At 33.4% G+C, this 16,979-nt stretch overlaps 2 protein-coding genes and 1 long non-coding RNA gene across 6 annotated transcripts; 2 read left to right on the top strand and 1 right to left on the bottom strand.

Moving 5' to 3' along the window:
- The first annotated feature begins 1,145 nt into the window (after positions 1–1,145).
- LOC122520711 (prefoldin subunit 6) lies at positions 1,146–2,942 on the top strand. 2 transcript variants are annotated; one of them, XM_043640931.1, is made up of 5 exons: positions 1,146–1,276; positions 1,831–1,983; positions 2,262–2,330; positions 2,441–2,636; positions 2,702–2,942. In XM_043640931.1, coding segments are annotated over exons 2-5 (396 nt in total). In that variant the 5' UTR covers positions 1,146–1,276; positions 1,831–1,982; the 3' UTR covers positions 2,832–2,942. The 2 variants fall into 2 exon arrangements, with proteins under 2 accessions (XP_043496866.1, XP_043496865.1); XM_043640930.1 differs by lacking the exon at positions 1,831–1,983.
- Positions 2,943–2,980: 38 nt separating this feature from the next.
- LOC122520713 (centrosome and spindle pole-associated protein 1-like) lies at positions 2,981–13,432 on the top strand. 3 transcript variants are annotated; one of them, XM_043640935.1, is made up of 8 exons: positions 2,981–4,106; positions 4,824–5,007; positions 6,097–6,231; positions 8,409–8,492; positions 11,166–11,271; positions 11,423–11,612; positions 12,741–12,822; positions 12,951–13,432. In XM_043640935.1, the coding sequence occupies exons 2-8, from the start codon at positions 4,855–4,857 to the stop codon at positions 13,095–13,097; spliced, it is 897 nt and encodes a 298-aa protein (XP_043496870.1). In that variant the 5' UTR covers positions 2,981–4,106; positions 4,824–4,854; the 3' UTR covers positions 13,098–13,432. The 3 variants fall into 3 exon arrangements, with proteins under 3 accessions (XP_043496870.1, XP_043496872.1, XP_043496871.1); XM_043640936.1 differs by lacking the exon at positions 2,981–4,106 and adding an exon at positions 4,117–4,232; XM_043640937.1 differs by lacking the exon at positions 8,409–8,492.
- LOC122520714 lies at positions 9,590–10,572 on the bottom strand. The gene is made up of 2 exons (XR_006304608.1): positions 10,487–10,572; positions 9,590–10,381 (listed from the first exon to the last, which is right to left on the bottom strand). It is a non-coding gene; the product is annotated as an uncharacterized LOC122520714 (long non-coding RNA).
- Positions 13,433–16,979: the final 3,547 nt, after the last annotated feature.

Consider the following 16,979-nt stretch of genomic DNA (forward strand, 5'->3'; position numbering starts at 1 on the left):
TATAACGTTTCTAAAATTTTTTATTAATGCAAAAGTATTTTTTTTATTGAAAAATTTAGAATAAATTAAGCACAATAATTCTTAAATGCTCTGTTCTTAACTATAGACTTTCAATGGAAGAAATATTTATAACCGTCGAAATATACCTTTCTAATATCAAAAAAATATAAACCTTTTGACAGAAGAAGCAATATAAACAAAGTCAGATTTTATATTTCAAAGTGACCCAATGGATATTTTCGTTCAAACTCGCTTAACAGTTAACATGTTCAAACTCTACAGATTTTGATTTCAACCATTTCTTTACAAAATAAATAGAATCTGAGATATTTAACCATATTGTTTATTTTTGTGATACTTGTATATATAATTATATAATTAATAATTATTTTTAAAACCAGTTCTCAGAGAATTCAATACTGGTAAATTAGAAATGAAATAAAATATAAAATTTGTTTGTGTCATAATATTAATTAGTGTATATTATTTTTTCTTTCTTCATTAATCATGGTATAATACTAAAGTCACAGTGCATAGTATGTAATATACGTATTATATTAAAATAAATTATTAAATTTAAACTTTCGAATGAAAATAAAAAAAATACATAAAACAATATGAATAATAACAAATAATAAAGGTACATTATAATTTATTTTAGAAATTCGCACCATTTTACATTATAAAGATTTTCCAAATGAAAACAGAATTTAATAATCACGAGATGTTCGGATAACACCTGGAAGCATGAAAGAATGATAATACCTTGTTTCAAAATACTCGTAATTATGTTATTGATTATGTTTATAATTATTCATGACGTCAACGTTTATGTCAAGAAATCACGTTTTTTTAATTATTTATACTAGATAGAATCTTTTTTTTTTATCATTTTAATTGTAACACACTCATATTAGAAAAAAATATTCACAATGAACTAAGAGGGGATACCATACTTTGATACTGACGTTTCCCATTTCTACCGTCAGAGTGCACTGTGCGTGCCTTCTTGGGGGATTATCGTTGAGCATTTTAATTCGTCCGTGAACGTGTTGAAACGACAACGTGATTAGTTCGTACGGCGCACCAATAGGAAATATTGTAATAACTACTAGCGCCATCGTTCCCCTTTATTTTCATTAAATATTCTCTTCTTAGTTACTTTTATGTTTTCATTCGTTACTTTGGATCCTTCCTGTTTAATAAGGATAAAAACATAGTTTTGTGCCTTGTATATTTAATCATAGCATCAAGATTAATTGGTACATGCGAATAGGTAAACATACTACATATTCCCATATGCATTTTCTTGTAGTTGTGTATATTAAGTATTGCGTATATGCACAGTAGTCGTGCATTAATCAACATTGACACACATCATATCCTTATTTGCGCATTTATTCAGATATTCTTCTAAGGTGTCAAATAATTACTGATAAAGTAGATTAACAATATTAATTTTTGAAATACAGAATAAATACGTAGTTCATGTTAATAGTTTACATTATTTCAAATATTTTTACATAATTTTAATTTAATTTAATTTAATTAGATTATGTTTAAAAATTGTTGAATTTTTCAAATACCCGCCACTTTTTTACTGTAAATTTAATTAGATCGAATTTATCATTGATCTCAACGTGTGCAGCTTAATTTTTGATATCAATTTTAAGTTAATGTACAAAATCATTTATTATTATGGATTATAAAATTAGTATGTATTTGCTTGTGCAGATGTAAGTGTACACAACTTTTATGAATTTGTATGTATATATAGAAATACATTATGTATAAATGTTTAAGCTTAATACACATGTATATATTATGCAGTGTGGGTGTTAAACGAAGGCAGCACTTTCGTAGAATCATTGCTTAAGGAAAGAAACAGCGTGCTAATTTAGACAACGTTAACTAATTTTAGATATATTCACATTCTATTTCAAGTTAGAGGAATACTTATATCTTATTTTAAACATAGCAATAGTGAGTGAAATTTCAACAAAATATCAGTTTTAATTTTTATTGTCACTAATATAATTTTTGAAATATATTGCATGTTAATTTTCTTATGGGTAATAACATTTATATTTTGATATATTGCAGAAGTTCATATTTGTCATGTCAAATTTTGATTATAAAAATGATAAATTAAACATTAATTGTATGTGTGTGTGTGTGTTTTACTTGCGGTAGTGATTTATTATTAACCTAATCATGTTCTAAAAATGTTTAATATTTATTTATCAACATTATATTTTTAGTGAAAATGGTAGAAGAAATTCAGAAAAAGCTTCAAGCTGAAATAGATAAATTTAATCAAGTTCAAAAAGGTAAGAAAAAAAAAGTAGTTTTTTAATATACTACAAAGATAAGTATAATTAGATTAATATTTATATGATTATTTAATAAAAGTATCATAAATAGATTCTCTTTTTACCAGATTACAATAAAGCACTTCGTACAAGACAAATACTTGATGGACAATTGAATGAAAATATTGCTGTTAAAAAGGAGTTGGACCTCCTCAAGTCTGAAGATGAAGTTTATAAATTAATCGGACCATGTTTAATAAAACAATACTTAGATGAAGCTAAACAAAATGTTTCTAAACGTATGGACTACATTTCGTCCGAATTGTAAGTTCACGATGATTCTAACGAGTTTGTTTGTAATCAAGATATCAACTAAATTTCATTTCTAGGAGTCGCACGGAAGAATTAATAGCCACTTTGGACAAAAAGCAAGATGCTCATAGGGAAACTCTAGAAAAATTGCAGCAAATGTTCCAGCAAGCTCAAGTCAAAGCATCGTTAGCTGGAACGAAAGCATAATATGGTGTTTATTTTAGCTTGACAAAATACGTTTACTGATTTATTAATTAGTAATACTAAAAAAAAGAAAACGATTTCTCATATTTGTAATTAAGCAGATTGTTGTTTAAATCTCTAAATTAATAATAATTGTTCTTACAAATAATGTATGATAATATTTATCCTGAAATTTTACTTATATGTAACATCAAATGAAAATTATAATTATGTAATTACTCAGAAGACCATAAGATTTTCTTGTATTGTTATCTTTTTCATTTTTGAATACGATCATTATCAATTAGATAGATTTGTTTCTAAAAATGTTTTTAATTCAAGGTTTTTGCCAAAGCATTATTTTTATTGATAAATTATTATTAATGAGTTTCTCTGAATAGAAACTGAATCATGGATGATTTTTTCTGTAGATACTTTTTATGTTATTGATGAACTTTAACCGTAGATACTTACTAAGAAGTTATTAGCGAACTTAAACTATAGATACTTACTAAGTTATTGGTGAACTTTAACCATAGATATAAACGAAAAGTCATTGACAAAGTTTTTCGGTAGATACGTAATAAGTCATTTATGAACTTTTCTTGGTAGTTACTTAATAATCCATTGATCAACTTTTTCTATTCATACGCATTAAAGTTAACGAATTTATATTTTATTACATTCATAAAAGAAAATTCATTGACAAAATAAAACGTCTCTCCTATCATTGTTTTATTTATATATCAAGTAAAAATCGTTAAAAAGTACAAAAGTATAAGTGGATACAGCGATGGGATATATAGAAACTTCAAATTAAATAATATTAATAAAACAACAAATGAATTAGCGAAAATGAAACTGTTAATAATTGTTGAGAGGTGATACAGAATGAACGATAAAAAAATAATCGATTTCTTCTTTAATTCCATTACTTAAAAATATAATTAAATTGGTGGAAATAAAACTATTAATAACGTTGATAGAGCGTGTTGTAGAATACGTGACAATGAAGAAAAAAAACGATTTCTTTTTTAACTTCGTTACCTTTAAAAAGGTTCTTGTTCGAGTTGGCACGATCCTGAAGAATGGAGGTCGAGGGTTGAAGGTCGAAAGGAGGACAGAGGTGAGCTTAGTTACAATGTTCCTTCACAGTATAATCTATAGAGAAGGCCGTGGCAGGGGCATGTGTTGAAAGAAGCGGGGGTGACGACGCAACTACTACAAAAAGGCTGCAGCTCCTTCGAAGGCAACTATCAAACGCGAACGAATCCCAGTCGCGTGTTTCTTCCTTACCAGGTGAGCAACCCTTTCAACTTAAGAATGTAAGCCTAGTTTAAAAGACTTTCCACTCGTTCGTGTTTCATCGGCTCAATCAGAAATTCTTTTATCAGTACGTAATACTATTCGTGCCCGTTTCTTCGTGTAAGTATTTCCATATTCTTTATATATCCGAATTTAAAACACGAACTTCCCAAAGAATAATTTAAACAACATTTAAAAAAGACACGAAGACGTATACTTAGACTACAATTTGACACGGGTAACGTAATCTTTTTTTCTTTTTTTAATTCCTTTCCAAACGTTGAAATACTTTCCAATCGAAATAAGTGAGTATTACGAATAACGAGGTATTTCAATATTATTTTGAAGATCGTCGTTATAAAAAAAGGAAGAATTTATTTAACATATCAACGTATTCGTATTCAAAATGATGAACAATTAATATCCACGCAATATATACATCGTATATTATTTTATATTCTTCTTCTATCACTCTTACGCGTGTCGTTTTAATCGATCGTCTAATACGTTTCGTATAATTTTTACGAAAGGATAACGTATCATACGTGCAAAAAAAGAAACGCGATTCGTATCAACAACATTTATTATTTTTCTTTCTTTCTCTCTCTCTCTTGTGCGAACAATAAATTTCAAAATAGTCGATTTTTCCTCCCGTATATTTATCTCGATCTTATATCCTTTTTTCTTTATTTTTATTTTTTATTTTCAAAGGGAGTTGTATCACCCGAATGGCCGGGTGGATATGGCAGGGGAATATTTTCAAACGACGTATGTACCGGAAATCAAGGATGCCGAGAGCAAAGACAGAGAAAGACAACTCGTTCAAGAGGGGACGACTATGTGGAATCACCAGAGGGAGGAGTTTCTACGTCAAAAGCATCGAGAACAACGAGAAGTATGTCTGAGGCTCCGGATCGTTTCGTCGTAAAGAAAAGTTCAGGCATCGGCCGTTTTAGAGTGCTATTTACGTCAGTACCCTTTGCCCGTGGCATCCTTTTAAGAGCTCCTCCCCTCTTTACAGATCGTTGTTTTTAACGATAGAAAGTCATAAATTCTTTTCTACTATCTTTTTTCGATTTATTGCTAAATAAAAACCGGTACTTAACTGAAGTTTTTATTCTACTCTTTCTCTCTCTCTTTCTTTCTTTCTTTCTTTCTACGTTAAAATTGATGATATTATTCGTGTCGACAAATTCGTCAATGTCTCTTCACATGTATGTGTTATAATATATTGTAATATATTTTCCTATTAACGAGTTTTATACGATTGTACTATATACATAATTTTGTTCATAGATATACACTAGTTCGGGTATACATACACAGAAATATACATATCCGCTCGACACAGATATTTTCGAGACTCATTGCATATTCGATTCTGTTCCTATCGTTTCTAAGACACGCAAGTTCGTGCCCCGTATGAAATGGTAACGACGTCGAAAACGATCGACAAGGATGCTTTCGGAATTCCTACCGGACTTCATTTGCATAATCCGAACGAACAATTCCGAGAAACATGCCACGAAGGATACGCTGCTGACGTAAACCACCCTCGAACTTGATTGTACATAGCGAGACCGTTCGGATTCGGTAAATTCATATCTTCGGGGGTTTAGTTTATCGATGTCTGTTATATCTGTCAATGTTTTATTCAAATCAAAAGGTGTGGGATCGATAAAATGAGACCGATCAATTTTCTAACTTATTAACAATAATAATGTCTAGAAAGATAATACGTAAGATCGGTGGTTTGATAAAGTGAAAAGAAAAATTAAAGGAAAGTATAAACGAGGATACGATATTACCAAGCTTTCTCTTTATCTATTCTCTTCTTTCTTACGTTATTGCAAAACTCCAACGGTCGAGAGAATAAAAAGGAAAGCTTTTGAGCATGAGAAAGAGAGAGAAAGAAAGAGAGGGGTTTATAGTTAGAAGAGGATGATCAAGACCATCGCGAAGTTTCCCTTAATTTTCTTTCCAGTTGCGAGAGATTCTGGCGAACTACTCGCCTTGGGGTAAACCTGGCGGTGGTGCTCCGTGCCCGGCAACTTTAAGAAAGAAAAACGTACGTCTGGAACCATTGGAATCCGTCAGGAGTCGTACCTCTTCTGGTCAGGTAAACTAAAGAAGAATCTATCCGACAAGACGCAAGACGCTTATTTATAATTTCAAATTTTGCGCTAGATTCTTCTCTTCTTCCTTTCTTTTTTGTTTCTTTGTTTCCTTTCTTCTTTCTTTCTTTCTTTCATTCCGAGTGCACGTAAAATGATATGTAAAATTATGACTCGGATTGAATATGTTAATCGGTGTCTTTCTAAAGTTTATTCTACGTGTATCTTCGATATTAAATCGTTGAGGAGTTATGTAAACTCATCCTCGCAATTATGGAAACGATTACCATCACGAAACTTAAAGAGGAATAAGAGAGTAACCTTCGCTATGGATCGATACAAGCATGCCAACGTTTGCACTGATAATACGCCTGCTATGTGGGCTCGCGTGTACAATCCTTTTAAAGGTGTTCCGTATACCCTCTGACCTCTGAATTTCAACGATGACCAATCGAAAACCGATCGTGACACGATTCGTTTCAATATCTATGCCAAGGACTTACTTCATTCCGAAAGCTTTTATAAGCCTCTCGTAACTGGCTATTTTGTTTCCTTTCAAATTCACTCGTATTTTGTGTCCAAATGATCAGGGTTGATATTAAAAGCTTTTTTGTAATTTACCATTGACGTATACGCGAAGTCAGATATTTCAATAGATACCTTTTGATACCTTGTTTTAAAATAAACCGATGATATAGTTTTATTTAGTTTTTTTTCTTTTTACAGAGATATTTGTTAATCGTTAACAACGCATATATTATTTTGTTATTTTTAAATGATAATATAGAAAAATTATTTAAAAGAAAAATCACTCAAATATTTTCTTTTCAATCTAAAGAAGAAAATAATTTCTCTTTTTTTTTCGTGTATCATATTTGTTAGGAATCGGTATCTTTGAATAAAAATTCGTAATGGATTTTTCTTGTAGGGGTGAGAACGATACATTTATTTTTTTTTTCACCGGCAATAATTTAAAGAGAGAAAAAGCGTGGATCAGGAGATGCCGAGGGGAAGGAGGAGGAGGAGGAGGAGGGAAAAAAAAGGAAGAGAAGGGCAAAGCACGATCCTCTCGATTCCTTTCGGTCAAATTCTGGACGCACGCCCGACTTCACCGATCACGTAGAAAAGCCTTTTTCCCGTTTCTCGTGAAACGAAAAAGATCGATATACGTTAGTGTGAATTTTCTAACGTAGGATCAAAGCAAAGCTATCCTGATCGAATAGAAACCGCGCACAGAGAGAGAGTAAATTTAAAAAACATTACGTTTCCGTACCATCAAAATTAATCAATCGTGGATTTAGTAAATAAAATTTCTCTGTATAAAGATTCACACACACACATTTTACTTATTATATTAACCGATTTATTTATATTATTTTTCTTCGTGGAATAGTTTTTGAAAGAAGACAGTGATGAGAATGATTAACAAAATCTCGAACCTTGTATACGCATTAATTTTGGAAAATGTTTATCTTACATTTTCCTTGATTATCGATCGGACTTGCGCGTAAATAATTTCTGATTATAAACGGTAATCACGGATTATAATTTTAAATGATAAATAAATGAACGCAAAAAGAGAGAAAACAAATAATATTATCTTACCAATCCGTAATTTAGTCGTTTGCGAAGAATACAATTTTAAACGTTGTTTTTATTTTTGTTTGTTTCTTTATTAAAAGAAACAAGGAATAATTATCTCACGTGAATCGAATAACGAATATAATCGAGAAGAAATTCTCGTCACATAGATGGGCTCGAAAATTTGAGGGTGTTGTAATATTCAAAGTGTTACATATGTAGAAATTATACGAAGAAGAAGCTTGTAAGTAAGGAGGGTGGGTGGGGAGGGGGGATAGGTATACATAAAAGATAACAATAAAGAGGATTTCTGGAGGAAAACGTCTTTCCTCTCCTATTTGCTAGGAGTTCCCAAGAGGAGTCGAAGCTAGTTGCTACTCGTGCGAGCTTCCAAGTGCGCACGTGGTTAGCGTAAGCACGCGTTCTTGCACGAAACAACGATTTCACGTAGTAGGTATACATACACATACCCAAGTATACACGCACACATATATATACAGAGACATACAGAGAGGGTTATATTGTACATATAGTCAATGGAAGCGAATCTCTTGGTGAAACTGCTTAATATGCCTCGCCGGTGCGTGCTTAATCTGTGCAGTCCTGGCCCTGGGGTCGTCCTGGTCCTGGAGGACTTCCTTGGAGGGATCCGAAGTTATTTGGTGTACACTTTTTGGAATCTATGGTACGAATTGATCGATAGAAAATAATTTTAACCATATTAATTAGTTTCAATCGATCATTTTATATGAATCATATTTTTTCATCTCTTCTCATAGATATTTTTTTGTTATCTCATTTTATTTATATATTTAATATTAACGATTGTATAAATATTCGAAATCATTTAAAATTCTCATGTAAGATCAATTATTTATTACGAGATAAATCTTTCGTATTTGTTTCATCGAGAAGGGAACTGAAATTTTCGAAATGATTCTTCTCACGATTAGAATTAATAAAGAGAGAAAAAGGAAAGTTTGAGAAGTAGAAGTAGAAGTAGAAGTAAAAGTAGAAGAAGAAAAAGAAGAAGAAGAAGAAGAAGAAGAAGAAGTACAAGAAGATGGAGAAGGAGGTGGTGTACTTTGTTGTGTCGGTAGAAATTGGTTCGTACGTGATTTTACGTTGGAAGACACGACAGCTTGGTATAGAGAGAACAAGCTAGAACGACGACGAAATTACGTTGTCACGAGGAACAAGAGGGTTCTGTGTTGGCTGATACCAGCAAACTTGCTCAAGCAACTCTCTCTCTCTTACTCTCTCTCTCTCTCTCTTACTCAAATTCATCAAATTGGATCGAAGAATGCACTGTTTCGAAAACTTTCTCATCAATGTGTATCCTTTCGTAGAAATTTTCTTTCCATTTACGCACTTTTAATCCTAAAATAATGAAACTTTTCGTTAACGAGTATAGAGGTGGTATGTTTAATCTTCGAATATCTCAAATTTCAAGGAAGATAAACTGATCTTTGCTAAATGTCTGGACAGTTTCTAAATACCTATTACTTAACTTACGTTCATGTATCAAGATAAATTCATCTTCTCGCGTGATAATTATTAGTGGGTAACGTTCGCCTCCTTCTCGGATGAATATTTCATCCTCTATCATAAATCTCAAATACGATTATACCGCAACATACCGTGTGAATAGTTAAACTTGATCGCTTATTTCACGGCCATACCTACCAGTAGAATCATACCGGGTTAGTATAAATCGTAAAGGATGAAATTATTGGCTTTTCCTGTTGAAGGTTTCACTCTCTCTCTCTCTCTCTCTCTTTCTCATCGTTATCTTTCGAAATCCGCAACAAGTAACTCTCACTACGTAACTTCGTTTTTAATTACCTCCTTATTTGCGAGATAACTCTTGTAGAATTGCTATTCGTCGTATACGTTCGTTCGTTTATACGTACGTACGTGCTTGCACATTGAAATACACACACACACACACATACATACACACATATATTTGTGTTAGCTTAATTGAATTTCATTTAAGCGAGTGATAAACGACGGTAAGATCGGCTATTACGTCGTAATCATCTTCTAAGATATGGAGAAACGATTCCTCTTAAAACTTCTTCTCAGAAAGATCTCTCTCTCTCTCTACTGCTAATTTGCGTGAAGGAAAATAAGTTTTTAATAAAAAAAGAAAAACGACGATAGAGAGAGATCAAAAGAGAGATTAAAAATTAACAAACAAAAAAGAAAGAAAGTAAAACCGATTCGTTAATTTTTCCCGAAACGTACCTCTTTTTTTCTTTCTTTTTTTCTATTATTAAATATTAAACAAATACAGGGAATAAAAGTTAATATTACAGAAGTGTATATGTATATACACACACATTTACGAGCTCGTCTTGAGAAGTTTCCAGGTAGTTGAAATATTTTGTTCTCTTCTACTTCGATAGGTACCCCTTGCCCCCCTTTCCCCCTACTCCTCCCCCCACCCCCCACGTCGTCGTAATCGCACGATCTTCATTTCTCCTTGCATCGGTTTTCTTGGCATTGGTCCCTCGTCGTCGCTTCGCATCGGTTCATAGCTTTTGCTGCATCGACGATCCGATCCACCTCCTGCAGGAGAGAAGCAAACTCTTAATTTTTAATTAACCAAGCAACCAAGCGCATCCTACTGGCTTCTCCTCGAACAGCAAACACATAACCGTGCCACGTTACTACCTAATTGAACGATCCAACCGGCGCCTTAGCGAGAGCTTGCGAGCTTGCAAGCCGGAAAGTTTAAACTGAAATTTATTAGCGAGCTCCACTTCGACTGAAGTTTACTTCTTATTGCGCGTAAGCGAGCTTACGTTAACTAACGCTGACTCTATCTCTATCTTTCTCATCTTCTTCTTCTTCTTCTTCTTCTTCTTCTTGTTCTTCTTGTTCTTCTTCTGTCCATCTATCTTATTCCACCTTGTTTCTCTTTCTTTCTCTCGAATGTTTTCTCTTTCCCTATCATTCGTTCTCCTTTTCTCTTTATATACACACTTTGTTAAACGAACTCACTTACATGAACGGCTTCTCTTACTGTCTGTGGATTTATGGTAGGTTTTCTGTTTTCTCGCTAATAAACTGGCCAGCTTTACTTTAACTAGCCAACTAACTAGACCGACGTTGATGGATGAACGGAACGAGTAGAGTCGCGAGTTAAGCTGGATCAGGATGAGGGGGTGCTGGTGATGGTGCTGCTGGTGGTGGTGCTGGTGGTGGTGGTGGTGGTGGTGAGCGCGACGAACGGTTAGACGATCATTTTTCTCTTCGAGGACTGTCGCGAGAGAAACTTCCTTCCTGGATTGTTTTTTACTTCCTGCGAAAAGTCAAACTCTTTGGAAAATTGTCCGCTGGTCTTTTACAGGGATGGACCAATGACTCGACGATCCGGAGACTTTATAATAAAAGGGAGATCGATCCTCTGACTGTTCCAGACATGAATACATTTTTCGATGCGAATGCTGACCCGGGTAAAATATCACCCCAGATTCAATTATTCTATTCTATTCTTCTTTCTTTCATTCTATCTCTCTATCTCTCTTTCTCTCTCTCTCTTGTCGTTGTTTTTTTTTTCCCCACAGATTTTAAACAATTCAAATCGTTATTCACCATTCTCAACAGGTATAGCAACATCGCGTTTACAATCGTCGAGGGATACGAAAGGTCTTTATAACGAGGAGGTACAGGTGTACAAGTTAACTGGTGGAGTTGAATTAGTGCCGTTGTTAACCAGCAGACGTTATCATTCGCAACCAGAGAATATTCGTTATCATGCGACGGACATTACTCGGCCAGGATACATGATAGAATCGTAAGTTACTTCCTATAATAATCTTAACGTCTATCACGTTCGATATACCAAAGTACATTTTGGGAGACGATAGTTCATTCAATTTCATTTTCAGAGTTTTAATTAATCATTTTTATTATCATCTTCGTTGTCGTTTAATTGAATATCTCACGATGAAATTATTTCTACGATTAAATTCTGTACACTTATCTATCGTGGTGTTCTACAATTAATTCGATGTTTAAATTTATTATTTTTTATATTAACTTTGGTCCATCTTTCGAGCAAACACAAATTTAATATCCAAGCATCGAATTAATTGCAACATTTAATAATACACTAATTATCTAATAATCAGATATTTGTAATATACATATATATTTATCTACTTTTTTTCCATCATATTTAATCTAATATCTTATAAAATCTTTGTAATAGAAGATTTTTCAATTTCTTGATTAGCAAACACGTTCCTACTTAATCCTTGTATCTATTTTAACGTTTAGAATGATTTTTTCTTCAAAGTGACACGCTTTAGTATAGCTTGGATGAGATGACGAGGTACGACTAGGGCGGCATAAATGGTTAGGGTTCGCACGAGACTCGAGGGATATAACTACATTATAGGTAATCAACCCATTGACCTGAATGCACCGACCCCGACAGCTTTACCTGTCTGATGCTGTTCCATCCCCCTTGTGTATTAACGCTCTAGTCTACCACTTTACTCTCTACGTCGATATACTTTTCCTGAGGGTATCTAAAACTCGATGGGGTTGGTCGTTTTCTAGAAAAGGCTAGGAGGGCTAAAACATCCAGCCTTATAGTTGAAAAATCACACCTTAACGTTATTGTGATCGAAGGAACGTGACACGACGAGATTGCTATTTTATTTCCTTACAACTAGATATCATTTTAGATCTTTAACAATTTTTATCGGTTTCTAATTCTTCTTTTTTTCTTTCCTTTCTAATATCGAAATTCGATTCACGGTATATCGATTATCTTTCTATTTCCTTTTACGTCGTATTATTAACCGTAAGATTATATTTTATATTTTTTTATTTATTCTTTACTCCGTCCCTTTCGGGTTTGGAGGGTAAGATTATATTTTTGTATATATTTTATTTAATTTTTTTGTTAATATAGCTTGCCTTCGTTCGAAGTCACCAACAGAGAGTACATAGCTGAACTTGCTGAACAGATACGATGGAAACGAGATAGAGCATGCGTAAGTTTTATGATTTAATAATGTTATAAGTAAGGAGAAATAAATCCGGGGTAGTGTGTCCGGGGTGGGGGGAATAAAAGTATAGGAATAATTTTCTAATAAATAATTTGATGGAATTTTCATTACAGGAGGAACGGAATGAGGAACAGGAAAGCTGTAGACGACATTTCGATACCTGGCGAAAGCTCTGGGGAAGACCTGGTCACGGTGCACCCATAGATCACGTTAATAGAAATAATCTTTATAATATTCTTTATCGTTCACCTATTTATTAAATTTCTTCCCTCTGGATTATATTCGCTAATTTTTAAACTAATTTAATTGAAAAACACGATGGGAAAATTGCAAAATTTCTCTTCGATGTTTTTTGTTTTTTTTTTTTAAATTATAGATTTAATATCATCGCAAATAAATCTAATATTTCTAGAGTTCGAAAACGAGAGAGAGAGAGAGAGGAGTAAGTTTTGCGAATAGTAAAACACACATCGTGAATCGATGAACAATTATCAAAATTAAATTCTTCCCTCGTATCGAATTTGCCGATTACAAAAAATCTCGGAGATTAAGACGGATCCGACGAAAAAAAAAAATAAAAAATAAAATGGAAAAATAGAAAGAAAAAAAGAAAAATAGTATAAAAAGCATACTTTGTCGTCGTTTCTATCAGGTTGAATTGCCTGGAGATGAAAAAGGGAAGAGTTTGTCAGCAGCCTATTAAATTTTATGAAAGTCTACCACCAGAGTAGCTTCGAAGAGACGTTTGATAAACCTGCACCGTGGGACGTAGACCGCGATTGACCAGACCTCAAAGGAGCAATCTCGAGAGAGAAAGAGAGAGAGGAGGAGGGGGAGGTAGGGGTGGGGGGGGGTGGGGGGAGGAGGGGGAAATGGTGGTTCGATCGACGGGTATTAAATTTCATGAACGCCAAGGAAACGACCATTTGAATATATGTATGGTTCGGTGTTAGAAAGTGCCCTTAGTCCTCTTGTTGTCAAAAGGACTGCGTCACTTGTTCCAAGCTGGAATTTTAACCTTCCGACGAATTATTTCCCCTCTCTTGTTAGCGCAAAAGGATATAGGGGAAATATTCTATCGTATAAAATGAAATTTTCACGTTATATAATATAATCGTTATATCTTTGTATAATATGTTTTAAATGACTAAAACAATAATAGAAAAATAAACAACATTTCACGAGATCGTATAATCCATTATGATTGTTTTTGAAATAATATATCTAAAAACACGTTATACGGATAGAATATATCGTTAGAAATCTATACAATTTAGTCTCGATAATGAATGGTAGTTGGTCGTTTGGCACGTCGAACGTTTCGTTTGTAATTAACATAGACGGTAGGTCGAGAACGACACTGAGTTGTCTCGTTAATGGGCTCCTAATTTAATTAGGCTCACTTCAAGCGATACGGTTCTCGGTTTGTACCTTAAAAGGGTTAAGTGTCTCTCTCTCTCTCTCTCTCTCTATTTTCTTCTTCGTTCTCTCAGTAAAGAGAAAGCGCGAGTCCTTTCCTCTTTCCTGTTTTACTAGAAAAGCGACTCCCCTGTTGGAAACCTCGCAGATTCTCTCGTAGTCTCGTATTTTCCCCACCTGTATATCCCCCTCGTCTCCCCTTCCTACAAACCTAGTCTTACTCGCACCCTCGTCCTCCCCCTCCCTCTACCCCCGGTTTGCCCTTTCCTCATACAGTGGGTAGGTAGCGGCGTTGTGCAGTTATACGAGCAACCACTGTGCTATTCCTATTGTCTGACTATTGTGTACCCGTTACCACTGTGCGTCGGACCGTTTGTATAAAGGGTGATTCATTTTCAACGAAATATCAGTTCCTGCGCCTCATGAATTTCAACTCTCGCAAGCGCGTAAAACCACGCGTCCTGTATATTTATCTCTCTTGGTATATGTATATATATATATACCTCTTATTCTCTCTCTTCCGTATCCATTTCCTGTTACGTCTTCCGTTCTCTCTTTCTCTCTTTCTCTTTTTCTCTCTCTCTTTCTCTCTCTCTCTCTGACGTTACTTCTCTATCTTCCTTTACTATCTATGCGTTTCCTAGCGAGATGACGTTACCCCGATTACTGGCCAGCGTGGTTTTGCGCAAGCTAGGATCCACCGGAACTCGTTACACATTTTTTTCCTTCCTTTTTCCGTCCTAAATAATTTCTCTTATCGCGATTATACACCTGCAAGCGGATGAGCCGTGTAAAATTCAGCCGTTTAAATCTCTACGTTCTCTTCCTTTGAAATGTAGATAGGACGCACAGATGTATTGATATTTAATCGATTAGATGATAAATAGATGAATAAATTATCTCGTGGGATTGATTAATATTATTTTTCATGAAAAATGTTTTATATATATATGTATATGTATGTATGTAACACGAATAAATATACATTGTGAATTTCAGGAGTATTCGTAACACAACAATGTTCAACTTTTAAATACGAATGATATTCGTTTTAAAATGCAATTTGTGAAATACTTTTGAATGGGAACGAATTGTCGGGATTGTTAAGATTTCAAAATGAATATTAATTTTATTTTCAAACTAACATTTTCGACATATACATTGTATTGATAATTGATATTTACTTTTTCAAGTAAATTTTGTAACATTCCTATAGACAGAAATATTCATTGTTAGAATTATTAAATTCTTTTAAATATAGGGATAAATTTTATTACCCAAAGAGTATTTTGATTGTATGAGAAATATAATATTATTTTTTATGTAAATGATCAAATAATTGGTTTGACAAGTATATTCGTATTTCCTTCGTGAGACCTACTTTACAAAAAAAAAAAAAAACAAAAACAAAAAAACATTCTCTTTAGCAATAAAATTGATAATCCTAAAATATGTTATCTTTACTATAAAAATTGAGAAGAACATAATATTACAAGAAGATATCAATTATTTCAAAATTAACATTATTGATACGTATACTCCTTGCGAATCACTGTAAATAAATAAGAAAATATTTGTTCAATGCTCTCTAATCATTAAAGAAAAATATAAATATAATTTATAAAATAATATAATAACACGCGAAACGATACCATGTTTCTTTCTTACTCCATTGAGTAGATAGATTGTTTCAATCTAACGATAAGTTTTAAACGAAATAGTAGATTTGAAAAGTTTTGATTCGAAACGTGGAAGGAGGAGAGGGAGATTGAAACCCAAAAAAAAAAAAAAAAGAAAAATTTGCCTCGGCTCGAATCTCTGGAATGGCAAGCCGATATCAGAAATCCTCTAGAACATTCACGCCACTGAAGGAATAATATTTGTTCGCGGTTCCATCGTCGTGATGTACGTGACGTGATAGTCGGGGGGTGGGGGGGTGTAGAGAAGTGCATTGTACGTATAGTTTGGTGTATACGTATATGCAACACGGATTGATGGTTAACATGTGTGCATCGAACTCGTATTCGTTCTTTCTCACGGAGTTTTCCGTTCGGCACGACACAACGAACGACGACGTATGGTAAATTTGAATTTCGATATGGTGCGACTACCACCACCAGCACCACCATGACGACGAGGAGTACTTTTTTCACGACTTCTTTTTATCCCAGAACTTTATCGATTCTTTCGCAATAAGAACGGAAGTTTGAAAAGATATTTTTTGATCGATCTCGTTTTATTTTCTCTATTGTTATTATTATATATATATATATGTGTGTGTGTGTGCGTGTTCTATTTCAATCGTTAAAATAAAAGATACATAATACATCGAACTTGGAAACTTTTATTTCTAATTGGAATATAAGTAAGGAGGAGTATGGGGGTGTATGGTAAATAATTATTAAAAAGTCATATTTGCAAAATTAATAGAAGATTTACGATTAATCGTTATTTAAAATTATGATATAATAAACGTATTACTATGATACGTGTCAAATTACGTTGGACCTGAAAATCATATCTCTAACGACGAACGATTAAAACGGGAAAACAAAACGAAGTAATTATTTTAACGAGTCTCGGCTAAATATTTCTACGTAATTAAATTAAAACGGAGATGAGAACTACGTGGAAAATATCTTCGATAATTTTTCTTTTTCATAATAATATTACCTTATAATCTTATACAAATACTTTCTACAGTGAAAAAGAAGAAGAGAGAG

The sequence above is a fragment of the Polistes fuscatus genome, unplaced genomic scaffold (genome assembly GCF_010416935.1).
Source record: "Polistes fuscatus isolate 324 unplaced genomic scaffold, CU_Pfus_HIC Scaffold4, whole genome shotgun sequence".
NCBI classification, from domain to species: Eukaryota; Metazoa; Arthropoda; class Insecta; order Hymenoptera; family Vespidae; genus Polistes; species Polistes fuscatus.